The sequence below is a fragment of the Nematocida minor genome, assembly GCF_024244105.1.
Source record: "Nematocida minor strain JUm1510 chromosome Unknown 7919, whole genome shotgun sequence".
Lineage (NCBI taxonomy): Eukaryota > Fungi > Microsporidia > Nematocida > Nematocida minor.
The window spans coordinates 96,804-109,711 of NW_026250397.1; the positions used below are offsets into that span (position 1 = coordinate 96,804).

Genomic DNA, 12,908 nt, shown 5'->3' on the forward strand with positions numbered 1-12,908 from the left:
CTTTAAAAAATTTAAAAAACCAAGCAATTCATTGCTGTCCCCATTTTGCCAGCTTACTTGCCTTGTCCACACAAAATTTTATTTCGTTTCAAATTGTAACTGGCTCTGTTTTTCATTGGTTAAATGTATTTTTATTTTAGAGATTTCTGGATGCCGCTGAATATGGAGCAAGAACGCAAGCAGAAGAGAATAACAGAGCTTATAAAAGCTCTCCCCGTAGACCGCAAAAAGCTGGAAGATCTGCTGCTAAATAACTCTCTGGAAGACATAGAAGTAAAGATATATGGGAGCAAAATAGGGAAAGTTGAAAAAGCCATAAAAAAGGCCATCAGACACATCGGGATAAAGCCGAAAATCAAGAACTCAGAGGACAGAAGACATGTGATAGTCAAGCTGAACAAACACATGAAGTTTATAATACTCGATATAGAGGCCTAGGAGATCAGGCTCTTCTACTTTGGATGATTAGTGCAAAATGGTTTTTGATTTTAAAGGAGTATACTACTAACGGTTTTACTAGCAGCATCTTCGATTGGTTTATTCTGTTCCAGAATGTTCTAGTGCGATGTGCGGAGAGATGAGAACAATAAGTTTTTATACTTTGACAAATAAATAAAATTTAGAATGAAATTAAATGAAGTAATGGACGACTTATCTGGTAGATTTCTTATGTACTTGCCGCTTTCTGAAGTGAAGAACACGGAAAGGCTCTTTTTCCAGGTGGAGGAAGCGCACTGGTTCTACGAAGACTACTACCGAAGAAAATTCAATCTTCCCTATTTAAATCTAAGAGAGTTCACGCTTCGTCTTATAAAACACAGCGACTTTGCAAAGAATCTTACCGGGATTGACGAAGACTTCAAGAAGTTCCTGAAGTACAAAAAGATAGTGCCGGTGTTTGGCGCTCTGATATTCAACTCGTCCATGAGCAAAGTGCTTCTGGTCCGAGGATTTGGGCCCAAAAAGTCGTTCACCTTCCCAAGAGGAAAAATATGCAAATCAGAGAGCAATGTAGACTGCGCGATCAGAGAAGTGTACGAAGAGGTGGGGTACGACATAAGAAACAAGCTGATCTACAACATGTTCATGGAAACAGGATCGAAGAGCAAAGAGTCAAAGCTTTATGCAGTGCTGAACGTATCCGAGCAAACAGCGTTTAAAACAAAGACAAGAAACGAAATAAAAGAGATCAAATGGGTTTCCATAGAGTTCCTTGAAAAAACGCCAGACGAAGCGTTTTCCTACGTAAAGACGTACGTAAAGGAGATAAAAAATCTCGTAAAAAGAATCGAGAAAGACAAGCCTAGACTCAACATGAAAAGAATTAAAAAGGCATTTTCAATAGAGTAACTCCATTGTTTGTTGTGAAAATGAAGAATATTAGGTATGCCATGTATATAATAAAAATTCTAAATATTTTCATTTGTATGACAGACCAGACAGAGGAAGGGTATTCGAATGTTAGCACATCGGAGTATGAAATACTGGAAGAAGACAGACTCACAATGTTCAGGAGTCTGCTGAGAAGTAAAGGGCTGTGCGGATACATCCTATACAGAAGAGATCCGCACTTGAATGAATACGTGCACCCGCACTACGAGCACATCGCATGGCTTTCAGGCTTCACAGGATCAAATTCCACTCTTCTTGTGCTGCCTGAAGTGGCTTATCTCTACACGGACTCAAGATACTTCCTGCAGGCGAAGCAGCAGCTCCCCAGGAACATCGAGCTCTCCCGAATGGGCATAGACCCCACAGTATCTGAGAGGCTAATAGAGTTCAAGTGCACAGTTGGCGTAGACCCAAGTGTCATAACAAGCGATGAGTACACGCGGCTCTTTAAGAAACTGCCGGAGGGCGTGGATATTGTGCTTCTGGAAGATGATATCATTAAGGAAATGTGGGCTGATAGACCTGAGATAGTCCCAGGGAATCTTGAGATAATGAAGCACCAAAGACCAGTCGACGCAAAAATAAAAGAAATAAGAGAAGAAATGAAAAAAAACACAGATATGTACTCGTACATGCCTCCATTGGACGTAGCAATTATTGCAGACATGGACGAGATAGCATGGGCCACGAACCTGAGAGGAACAGACATTCCGATGTCAAGGCTGTTCTACTCGTTTTTAGCGATAGAAAAAGATGATGTTTTTTTGTTCACTGAGTCCAGCTTAACTCAAGACATTTCCTCTGTCAAAGTTCGGCCGTATGCAGAATTTTACCAGTACACTGCAGAGCTAAAAGACAAAATAATCGGAATCTCGTCCAGCACAAACTACAAAATACTGAACAGCATCATAAATAGCAACAAAGTCAGCACATTCACAGGAATACTGAACCTGAAAGCAGTGAAAACAGAAGAAGAGATACAGGGGTTTATAGAAGCCAACAAACGAGATGCAGTGTATTTGTGCATGCTGTTTGGCGAAGTTCAGAAGATCGTATCAGAGGGCAAGAGGGAGATAGGCGAGCTAGATGTATCAGAGATGCTTCTGAAGATAAAGGAAAAAGACAGAGAATTTATAGTGCCCAGTTTTGAAACCATTTCCGGGTTTGGAGAGAACGGGGCATGCATCCACTACGCACCAGTCGATAACGCAACAAAAATCACAGAAGATAATTTGCTTTTGGTAGACTCTGGATCGCAATACACGATGGGAACTACCGATATAACACGAACTGTGTGCTTTGGAAAGCCCACAGATGAGCAGAAAAGAGACTACACTGCTCTGATAAAAGGACACATGGACCTGGAAACTACTCCATTCTCCTCTAAGACAGCTTTAGGCGCTCTATCACCCATTGTAAGGAAGCACGTATGGAAGCATTACCTTGAATACGGGCACAGCACAGGGCACGGTGTGGGCTTTGGGCTTAACGTGCACGAAGGCCCTCAGACACTGGACAGCTCATCTCGTGTTAAGGCTCTGCCTGGAATGAACATAACCGTTGAACCAGGAATATACAGAGAAGGAAAGTATGGGATAAGACACGAAAACTTGGCAGTAGTGCAGAAGTCAAAAGTAAACCCAGAAGAGTTCTACGTAATCAAGAACATTACCCATGCACCTCTGCATTTGGATCTCGTAGATGTGGAGATGCTTAGCGATGAAGAAGTCCAGTACATAAACGACCAGTCAAAGTACATACGAGAGTTGCTCGGAGAGAGTTTAATGCACCACAAGGAGGGAACTAAATGGCTCCTAAAAAATACGGAAAAAATATCAAAAAGAAAAAACAAAAAGTAGGAGCGAAGGCACGAATAAATCAGTCAGTTATAACAATTTTAGTTTATATAATAGATATCTTACTGTTTGGCTACTGGATCATGCGAGTGCTTTGCTAGTCTCTTCGCTGTACTCGTCTTCGTATCTGCGGCTGCCTTTAGATCCCCTTCCATGCGAAGTTTCATAGCTGGAGTGTCTGGAAGGAGAATCTTTGTATCTATCGTTGGAGGATCTTCGTGCGGTGTAGGTGCCTCTTCTGTCGCTTTCGTAGTCGCTTTCTCTTGGGTAATCATCTATTGTTCTTTCTTCTTCTATGGGCTCTTCTTCTTTTGCTCGCCTGGTGTGTCGATACTCTTTCTTTTTCACACTTGTCTCATCGTCTTCGTCATCTATAGTCTCTGATCTTCGTGTTTTTACTCTCTCAACTGCAGCCTTAGAGTCATTTATTGGCTGGTATGCTGACTCTTCTTCGCTTAGCAAGCGGTCTTTTCTTTTGCTCTGCGAGTTTGCAGATCTTTTTAGCTTAGAGCTTGTTGAGTTGTAGCTCTTGGACAGCTTCTTGAGGGTATTGGACAGAGCAGAGCTGTCTTTCATGGTGCCATCGTCCAAGGTGCTTTTTAAAAGTGATCTAATGTGTGCTAGTCTGCTCATCATGAGCCGGGCGGCTGCTTCCTTTCCCATCTCGCATCGGCACACTATAGAAAAACATACGTACAGTAGTAAGTGGTATCTCATTATGTATATTTGTGCTCATTATCTCTACTAATACTCTTTTTGAAACAATGTTTAGAATTTACAGCCCAAGCACAAAACAAAATACGTGCAGGCGCTCTAACACACCATAAATAAGATCGGTTTTATGTTTGTACTCGCTGGGCACAATAAACATCTTGTTCTCTTGGAGCGTGGTAAGGTCAATGTAGCTGCTGTTTAGCTTTTCCTGGACTTTTTTCTCAACTATTGGCAGTAGTTTGCGGATATTTGCAGACCACAGGTGAAAGCTTTTAGAAGGAGCGCAGTCCGCTGTTCTGGAGATCATCTGCATCGAAATGAGCCTGTCTGCAAGTAGAGCAAACAGCGTTTTTTTGCACTCTGAAGGCTCCATTAGAAGATACTTTTGTACGAACTTATCCTCCACGTACCCTTTTGACAGCAGCATGGACAAAATGGTAGAAGCATTTGGCCCCATGAACATGTCGCAGTACTCCAGAGCTATTTCTTTTTTGATTTTATCGAGATATGATTCATGGTTTACCTGATACATCTCGTATCCCCCGGAGAGAGCGCCGTATCCTATGAGATATTTTAAGTTTTTTTGGACAACCGCGTCAATACTTGTCTCTCCGTACTCTTCTGCCTGCACGCCAAACTCTTTGCACCTTTCAAGCACCTTGACGAAGGAAGAAGGCGCTGGGTAGAAGCTCTTCACAGCTAGGAAAACCTTTTTTGTGTTTTCAGAAAACCGTTTTGTAATATCGTTATTAAATAGCTCACTGAGTATTTTTGCATTTGCATTTCTTTTTGAAAATACTATGTACTTCTCGCTCTCATCTTTTACTCTCTTCACCCCGGACAAAGACTCTTCCGATAGAACTCCGTCTTTAATCATTTTTCTTGCACATTCAAGCATCTCGCTCGGAAAAGAGTTCATTCCTATCCGGCCTCTAACGAGTATTTCTGTTGCTATCTGGCCGCCAAATGGCCCATACGTTCTCTCAGCATAGTCTATATACACGGGATAACTATTCAGCGAAGAATATCCGTTTTTTATGAAATATCGCGTCCCTTTGCCGCTGTAGTTCGCAAACCCCACAATTTGGAAATGTATCAGAAGAGAGAGCCCTTTGATTACGTCTTTCCTAGATAGCTGTGTGTTTTTGTAGATGGACACCAGCCCCACGTCTCTGTTGTTTAGGAGGTAGTATCCTATTTTGCTGCACACATCGCCAAATCCTTCGAGTATAAATACTCTTGCACTGCAGCTCATCTGAAAAATAAAAATATGCAAGAGTCAAAAGACCCAAAAAAATCGAAAAAACCCGCAGAAGCTGCCATTGAGACATTGAAGCGCCTAAACCGGTACAACCCCCTGGTAGAGGCTGTTAGAAAGGAGATTGACAATATAAAAGGCACAGCAACCCTTTCTGAAAAGTACAGAAAAGCGTGCGAAATACTCGAAAATGTCCTCACAAAAGAAGACATAGCAGAAATTGAAGAAAGCACTAAAAGAATTAAAGAAGAGAATTTTTAAAAAGCGAATTATAAAATGCTTCCGAAGCAAGCCGCAAGCACGCTAGAAGGAGTAAGCGAGCCAATTCTGCTAAAAGAGAGCCACAAAAACAGGCCTATGTGGGTTTCCCCAGATGGCGTTATGATACTGGAAATGCACTCGGAGCAGAGCCAGCAGGCGCAAGACTTCCTTATCGCAATAGCAGAGCCAGTCACCCGGCCTGCAAACATGCACGAGTACAAGCTAACCGCCTATTCGCTCTACGCTGCAGCAAGTGTGGGGCTGAAAACTGAAGATATCATAGACACAATGGACAGATTCAGCAAGAACAAAGTGCCGCTGAGCATTTTGAACTTCATTCGGTCCTGCACAACGAGCTACGGAAAAATAAAAATGGTGATTCGGCAGGGAAGATACTTTATAGAGTCGCAGGAAAATCAGAACATATCGTTTCTCTACAAAGACCCTGTGATCCAGCAGCTGTGCATTCCCATAGCAGAAGAAAAGAAGGGCATCGTAAATTTTGAGATAGAGCAATCAAAAGTTGAGCTGGCTAAGAAAAGATGCATAGAGCTAGACTACCCCCTGATTGAGGAGTACGATTTCCGCACAGAAAATACACTTCCTCTTTTGGACATAGACCTGAAGCCCACAACTTCAATAAGAACGTATCAGGAGTTCAGCCTCAACAAAATGTTCGGAAATGGCAGAGCGCGCTCAGGGATTATTGTCCTGCCATGCGGCGCTGGAAAGACTCTCGTGGGGATTGTGGCTCTGTGCACGATGAAGAGATCCTGTCTGATACTCTGCACAACCTCGGTTTCTGTAGAGCAGTGGAAACAGCAGATAAAACACTTTACAAATATAAAGGATGAATCGATAGCGATGCTCACATCAGACACAAAGGAAAAGTTTACAGGGCACGCGGGAGTAGTTGTCAGCACGTATACAATGGTGTCGTACAGCGGAAAAAGATCGTATGACACGCAGAAGATAATGGACTTTCTGACAAACACCGAGTGGGGCCTCGTTATATTCGACGAGGTGCATGTAGTGCCTGCGAATATGTTCAGACGAGTTGTCTCCACAATTATCTCGCACTGCAAGCTCGGCCTCACTGCTACGCTTGTGCGAGAAGATGAAAAAATTGAGGATCTGAACTTTTTGATTGGGCCGAAGCTGTACGAGGCAGACTGGCTGAACCTCAGCGCACAGGGCCACATATCCAAGGTGAGCTGCACAGAAGTATGGTGCAAAATGACGGGTGACTTCTACAAGCAGTATTTAATAGCTGATATAAGAAAAAAAAGAATACTCGCTACTATGAACCCAACAAAAATACAGATGTGCGAATATATTATAAATAAGCACGAGGCCCTGGGGGATAAAATAATCGTTTTTTCAGATAACGTATTTACTCTCAAGGCGTATGCTCTTAAGTTTGGAAAGCCGTTTATATACGGGCCCACAGGCCAGGTGGAGAGGATGCACATTCTTAACCAGTTCAGAACCAATCCAAAAATAAACACAATTTTTCTGTCGAAGGTGGGAGACACTTCGATTGATCTCCCAGAGGCTACGTGTCTAATACAGATATCAGGGCACTTTGGAAGCAGAAGACAGGAGACACAGCGGCTGGGAAGAATTCTCAGGGCGAAGAGAAGAACAGACGAAGGATTCACTGCGTATTTCTACACATTGGTGAGCATGGACACAGAAGAAGTCCCGTACTCCACCAGAAGGAGACAGTTTCTGATCGACCAGGGATACTCATTCAAAATAATAGAGGAGATAGAAGAGATGGAGGACAATCCGCCAACAGCCTACAGGACAAAAACAGAGCAAAACGAACTCCTTGCCTCAATTCTCATGGCGTCAGAGCGGGAAATACAGACAGAGTCAGAAGATGACGAAATAGAAAAAATAGAAAAGAAAGTGTCAAGCAGAAAACTAGCAGGGCCTGCCCACCTGTCCTACACAGAAAAAAGAACAAGATGAATGTCATTAATGAATATTGGATATACAATTGTTATCAGTGGATTGATCGCATCCACCTACTAAAACCTTCTCAAAGATAAATAAACAGATAAAAGCATCTCTATCACACTAGCCGTTTTATCTGCAAATTGGTTAGCGCGCTCTTACTAGAAAAAGAAGTGGAAAACAGTTTGGTCTTTCCATTTGCAAATAATTTAATATTTGCACTGTCTGTGCTGGCAAACAGTACTTTCAGTTTGCAAAAGCCAACTGCAAAATTATTTATATTTTTTCTTTCTTTTTTTATTCGTCATGGGTTCAAAAGCGTTTGAAGCAGAAGCTATTATTCCAGCATTGGAGAAGATCATTGAAGGAGTAAAACCAAAGAGAGCTGAGGCAGGAGAGACAATCGAAGTAAGAGTTGGAATTAAAGGGTACGACCCAGCAAGAGACAAAAGATTCAGAGGAGAGGTAACCCTCCCCTTCAGCAAGAGAAAGGAAGAGAAAATCCTTGTGCTGGCTGACATCCATCTGGCAAACGCCCTCGAGGGATCAGACATTCCCTTCATTTCATACGACGAGTACAAGGGAAAGACTCCAGAGGGAAAGAAGAGAAGAAAGAAGCTGATAAAGCAGTACCACTCGTTCATATCAGTGCCCTCTCTCTACAAAGTGTTCGAGCCTCTGCTGTTCACCGGAAAGAAGAAGCCCGTCTACATGATTAAAAACATAAACGAGATAAAGAACTATTACGAAGATGTAAAGAGAAAGGTGCAGCTGAATCTAAAGGCAGATTTGCTGATTGGCTTCCCCGTTGGAACCACCAAAATGGACTCAAACGAGGTATCGCAGAACATCTCAACGGCTATGATCGCGCTTATTGGACTGCTTAAAAAGGGAGTGCAGAACATACGGTCAGTTGACATCAAATCAACGCAAGGAAAGCCTATTAGATACTTCCCATTCTAATAAATATAACACTCTTTTAAGCGGTGATTTTATTTTGTGTTCGCTGCAGGCTTGCTGCTTCTTTTCCTGCGCTTGTAAAAATAATTTGAATGTGCTATAAGCGGTAGTAACCAGAAAAGAATGAAAATGGAGGAGAAACAAGAACAGATAATGCTTGCACTCTTCTGTTTATCTGACCCTGTCTTTGCTGTGCAGGCAGTTCATCGTTCTGTCTCTACATCTTTCTATTTTACTTTTTTGCCATTATAGCAGAATCACATCACTTTCTATGCTCTTTCTATGTCCTTATTTACCGACTTATCTTATCTTTCTGTTCTTTTAAAAGTAGTACGTAGTAGGAGCAAGATACATTGCAATACTTCTTTCAACTTCTGAAGATAAAGCTTATTTAGATCACTTGAGCATTGGGAACATACGAGTCGCAATATTTCTTTTAAGCAAAACTCTAACAGATGCACTGCGAATAGACCAAAAGCCCAAAGAAACACACAGATAATTTATCACATTCTTTATTGACTACCACTGCAGGTAGGAGTACATCTTTACTATGTCGTGTGTCAGAAACATGTTTTTTTCTTTTTTTTCCGATGCTTCAGACTCGTCCAGTATCCACTCCTCAGACTCTTCCATTTTATTGCAAAATCATATTTGCATTTATTTTGTATATAGACGCCCCGCTGTCTATGGACATGGCAGGCACATCGGTTGAAATAGAAGACTCGCCTGGCGCAATTGTCAGCGCAGGGAGCAGAATCTCGCCCAAGAACTTTTTCTCTTTCAGAAGAGTCCATGCATACACCTTTATCTCAACTACATCAATTGGCACAAACACCGGGAAAGAAAAAGTTTCATTGAAGACGGGATTTGCAATGTCTCCCACCGATGCTGTGGCCTTGGAGTTCTCTCCCACAACTACCTCTATAAAAACATTGGAGTATATCTCGGCATCTGCTAGGTCTGCTACTTCCATGTTCAGAATGCTCAGCGAAAGTGTTCCCTTTTCGATCACAGGTCTAGGGAGTCCCGTGTAGTATCTGTTGTACACATCTATGACAAAGAGCTGGCCGTGCGTTAGTTTTATCTCGTGTCTTCCGCTTGAGTGAGAAAGATGGAACTTTCCTATCAAAAACCCTTCCTTAACCGTAAACACAGAAATGCTTACATCTGTGAAGAAGTAGAACTCACCGTGCAGCTTTTTTCCAGAGCTTGATGCACTTCTGTCCACTACTACGCCGTCTTTTGAGAACTCCAGGAATATCGGATGGTTCACCCTGCACACTATCACCCTCATCTGAATGAAAGGCGATTTATTCTCTGGCTCGCACACTTCTTCATTTACCTCTGGCTTCTCGTGCGGCTCTACGCTTTGGAGCGAAGATGCTTCTATTTTTTCTGGTTTTTCTGGTTTTTCATTTACCTCCTGAACTTCGCTTTTCTTCTCGTCTTCTGTGCTGTTTTTAGACGAGCCATCCTGATCTTTTGTGTTTTCTGTTTTGTACAACGGATAATCCACCGAGCTCATGTCGATCCTTGTCTCTCCAATGTACGACTCGCCTGAGATTATATTGCATCCACCATACACCTCTTCATTGACATATGCCACATACTTCGTTACTTCATTCGGAGAAAGAAGGGGAACAAGCGTGTATCCGCTAAACTCTCCGGTGCAGTGCGAGAAGAAGGGCGTAGCAGGGACCACTCTTCCATTTGTCACTAAATAACCTGAAAATGCTCCTGGTGTTTTTATGCTAAGTATCTTAACAGCTCTGATGTGTGTGTATTTCTGCATATTTACCTTGATCATAAACGCATATTCAGCCGAGAAGAGAAGCTTTGCCCTCCCCGCCGCCATGTGCCAAAAATCAAAAGTACCGTACGATATTGAGATGCCTCTTCGAATATTTACATTGAAGCTTCCCAGTGCTCTGTCTTTGTCGTATGCCTCGATGCATATAGTGGTGCGCTTAGCATCTCGCGTATAAAACACAAACTTTTCATCGAATGCTGGGCTCGTTACATTCCTTGCAACTGCTGTGGTGAATACTCCAAGTATTTCGTTCGGCACTGAATGGTGTTGTGCTGGCTTTTTTTTCAGCTCTTCATCAGAGTCTGTTGATGACTCGTTTGTTACGGAGAATCCTGGGCTTGCGCTCTTCTCCGGCATAAGCTCAGTGGCTGACATATCAGCTGGGTCTTTATTTTTTATTCTTTTCTGGCGCAGATACACGGTGGCTTTGACTGTAAGGTTCTTATACGGCATTCCTAGCAGATCGACCATATCTATCAGCTGAACCAGCTTAACAGTTACAATCGCAGACTTTGGCTTCTCTTCGTCTGGCATTTTATCTACATCTATCTTCGGATGGAACATAAAAGAAGCATCTAGGTATCCCTGGCCGTTGGAAAAAGGTATGACGCCCTGTGTCCTGGAGAGCATGCATATCTGCTCAATGGACATAGTGGCTGTTGCAATGGGAACTTCGTCTTCTTTCTTGTGGATGCCCATTGAAATAAGATCATCTGTGTTTTTAATGGGAAGATAGACTAAAAAGTTGGAGCTATCTTGGTCAACCCTTACAACATCCTTCCCTTTTCTTCCATTCAGCCCCACCGACATAAGCAGCTCGTTCTTTATGTTTGTCACTACCTTGTGAATGTGCACAACAATGGCTCCTACGTAATACTTTGATTTTGGCTTCAGAGCCACTGAAATTCGCTTGGGGTACAGAGCCTCTTTTTCGATTCCTACTTCTATCACCTTTTTAATCGCAGTTGCAAGCCCTGGTATGTCCATAATATCCATCATCTTCAGGGGAACAATGTTGAAGCCTATTACAGGCTGCTTCAAAAACGAGAACTCAACGCCTTCTATGACGCTTGCATCGTACGTAAAGTTTAGCTTGATTCTTACACTTCCTCTAAATGACACATTCTTCAGTGTCAGGGGCATATCTATCCCTGCTGCTGTTGCGCCTACTCTTATTGTCAGTGTGATGTTCGAGTTCCAGTTAATTCTGCTATCTCCCGGGGTCTCTAATGACGAGTGAATTTCTTCTGATACAGCCGGTATAAAGTGCATTGTTACGTCCATCACCAAAGACTCCTTGCAGGACTGGCGTATTCTTATGCCCTCTATCACAGGTGATTGCCCACCCAGCGTAAATCTATCGAGCCGAATATCGCTCACCATGGGCAGCTTTACCTTTCTGAGGACTGCGCTCACTCTCAGCAGTAGTTCTTTTGAAACACTTGACTCTACGTATCTCCACGCCTTCTCCATTACCTCGTTCATCCAGTCTACCTTCTCGTATTTTGACACTGATTGTTTTCTTATTGAAAAATACACGAATGCCTCCATGCTTCTCTTGAACTCTTTGATTCTCGATAGAAATATGAACCCTATCACGTAGAGGAGAGGAACAATGACCCAGGGCCTGAACTCCATCCATCCGAGCACGTATCCTCCTATCCCTGCAAAGAATACTATGCCCGGCACTTTAAGGATCTTCACAAAACTCGAGGGCTTGTCCAGCGCGAGTGCGTTCTCGTACTGCGCAAGGCTCTTTGCATACTTTTCTGCGCTGATTTTTTCTTCCTTCACAAACTCGTCCTCTTCAGAACTTTCGCGCTTCATATTCCACGAAAATAAACAAACAATAAATACCACTCGACCCAACTCATAATTTATTTATAGATTTAGCTACACCCCGGTCTTTAATTTTATTTATATCTCACTCTGTAGCCTTCCGGTCTCCAACCTCTTCTATAAATCTCTTTCATCTGCTCAATAGAGATCATCTCACATACTACACTGCACTCCTCACGAATATAAAATATCAAAGTGCTCTGAAATGTACAGAAGGCTTCCAATCTTTGGGCCTTCTCCTCTCGTGAGAGTCTCCATCTTTCCGTCCTCAATGCACACCACGTCAAAGGATATAGAGAGCGAGCTTGAAATTGCTGTGATCTCTATCTCTCCTGCATACTGGCTGCTGGCCTCTATGTTCATTGCGCAGTACTTGTCCACCGGCCCTTCAATGAAGCCCGCAAATACTTCAGAATTCTTTTTAATGTATGCAGATGCGATCATGCGGAAGTATGTGACAGTGTAGTTCCAGAAGATGCTGTCAAGATCTTCTATGTTTGGTGCCTCTCCTGTGGTTGCAGACTTGAGAATCGTCATGATGGGATCTGTAAACTCTTTTATCAGATAGTCTTCTACGCCTGTCTCTGCGAGGGCGCCATTTAGCTCGGTGAGCGTGTTTATGAGGGCTGCAGAAAGCGCTGGGGTGGAGTAGTATTCAAGAGCCAGAAATATAATAGAATAGTAGAAACAGTTTCCGTCTCTGCGAATTGGGCGAATATTCGAGTCACTCCTCGCCAGACTGGCTATGCTGCTGTGGAAGGGCGTGTCTTTGTATTTTTCGAGGAGAGTATCTGCTTTCAAAAGGTCTCCGATGTATCTACATTCTTCCGTATTGGTTTGCATGTTATTTGAACAC

General features: G+C 42.8%; 10 protein-coding genes across 10 annotated transcripts; 6 read left to right on the top strand and 4 right to left on the bottom strand.

Annotated features, from left to right (window-relative positions):
* Positions 1–150: 150 nt before the first annotated feature.
* Positions 151–438, top strand: NEMIN01_0789 (uncharacterized protein; the record flags this gene model as incomplete). The annotated part of the gene is made up of 1 exon (XM_051476731.1): positions 151–438. The coding sequence occupies one exon, from the start codon at positions 151–153 to the stop codon at positions 436–438; it is 288 nt and encodes a 95-aa protein (XP_051332691.1).
* A 186-nt stretch (positions 439–624) lies between these two features.
* NEMIN01_0853 (mRNA-decapping enzyme subunit 2) lies at positions 625–1,350 on the top strand (the record flags this gene model as incomplete). Its single annotated transcript, XM_051476795.1, has 1 exon — positions 625–1,350. One exon carries the CDS (start codon positions 625–627, stop codon positions 1,348–1,350), a length of 726 nt encoding a protein of 241 aa, XP_051332755.1.
* Positions 1,351–1,427: 77 nt separating this feature from the next.
* On the top strand, positions 1,428–3,251 carry NEMIN01_0854 (Xaa-Pro aminopeptidase; the record flags this gene model as incomplete). Its single annotated transcript, XM_051476796.1, has 1 exon — positions 1,428–3,251. One exon carries the CDS (start codon positions 1,428–1,430, stop codon positions 3,249–3,251), a length of 1,824 nt encoding a protein of 607 aa, XP_051332756.1.
* A 78-nt stretch (positions 3,252–3,329) lies between these two features.
* NEMIN01_0855 (uncharacterized protein) lies at positions 3,330–3,965 on the bottom strand (the record flags this gene model as incomplete). Its single annotated transcript, XM_051476797.1, has 1 exon — positions 3,330–3,965. One exon carries the CDS (start codon positions 3,963–3,965, stop codon positions 3,330–3,332), a length of 636 nt encoding a protein of 211 aa, XP_051332757.1.
* A 58-nt stretch (positions 3,966–4,023) lies between these two features.
* Positions 4,024–5,217, bottom strand: NEMIN01_0856 (uncharacterized protein; the record flags this gene model as incomplete). Its single annotated transcript, XM_051476798.1, has 1 exon — positions 4,024–5,217. The coding sequence occupies one exon, from the start codon at positions 5,215–5,217 to the stop codon at positions 4,024–4,026; it is 1,194 nt and encodes a 397-aa protein (XP_051332758.1).
* Positions 5,218–5,232: 15 nt separating this feature from the next.
* Positions 5,233–5,481, top strand: NEMIN01_0790 (uncharacterized protein; the record flags this gene model as incomplete). The annotated part of the gene is made up of 1 exon (XM_051476732.1): positions 5,233–5,481. The coding sequence occupies one exon, from the start codon at positions 5,233–5,235 to the stop codon at positions 5,479–5,481; it is 249 nt and encodes an 82-aa protein (XP_051332692.1).
* A 15-nt stretch (positions 5,482–5,496) lies between these two features.
* On the top strand, positions 5,497–7,458 carry NEMIN01_0857 (DNA excision repair protein ERCC-3; the record flags this gene model as incomplete). The annotated part of the gene is made up of 1 exon (XM_051476799.1): positions 5,497–7,458. One exon carries the CDS (start codon positions 5,497–5,499, stop codon positions 7,456–7,458), a length of 1,962 nt encoding a protein of 653 aa, XP_051332759.1.
* A 291-nt stretch (positions 7,459–7,749) lies between these two features.
* NEMIN01_0858 (large subunit ribosomal protein L10Ae) lies at positions 7,750–8,406 on the top strand (the record flags this gene model as incomplete). The annotated part of the gene is made up of 1 exon (XM_051476800.1): positions 7,750–8,406. The coding sequence occupies one exon, from the start codon at positions 7,750–7,752 to the stop codon at positions 8,404–8,406; it is 657 nt and encodes a 218-aa protein (XP_051332760.1).
* Positions 8,407–9,037: 631 nt separating this feature from the next.
* On the bottom strand, positions 9,038–12,040 carry NEMIN01_0859 (uncharacterized protein; the record flags this gene model as incomplete). The annotated part of the gene is made up of 1 exon (XM_051476801.1): positions 9,038–12,040. The coding sequence occupies one exon, from the start codon at positions 12,038–12,040 to the stop codon at positions 9,038–9,040; it is 3,003 nt and encodes a 1,000-aa protein (XP_051332761.1).
* Positions 12,041–12,226: 186 nt separating this feature from the next.
* On the bottom strand, positions 12,227–12,895 carry NEMIN01_0860 (ubiquitin thioesterase protein OTUB1; the record flags this gene model as incomplete). Its single annotated transcript, XM_051476802.1, has 1 exon — positions 12,227–12,895. One exon carries the CDS (start codon positions 12,893–12,895, stop codon positions 12,227–12,229), a length of 669 nt encoding a protein of 222 aa, XP_051332762.1.
* Between the last annotated feature and the right edge of the window lie 13 nt (positions 12,896–12,908).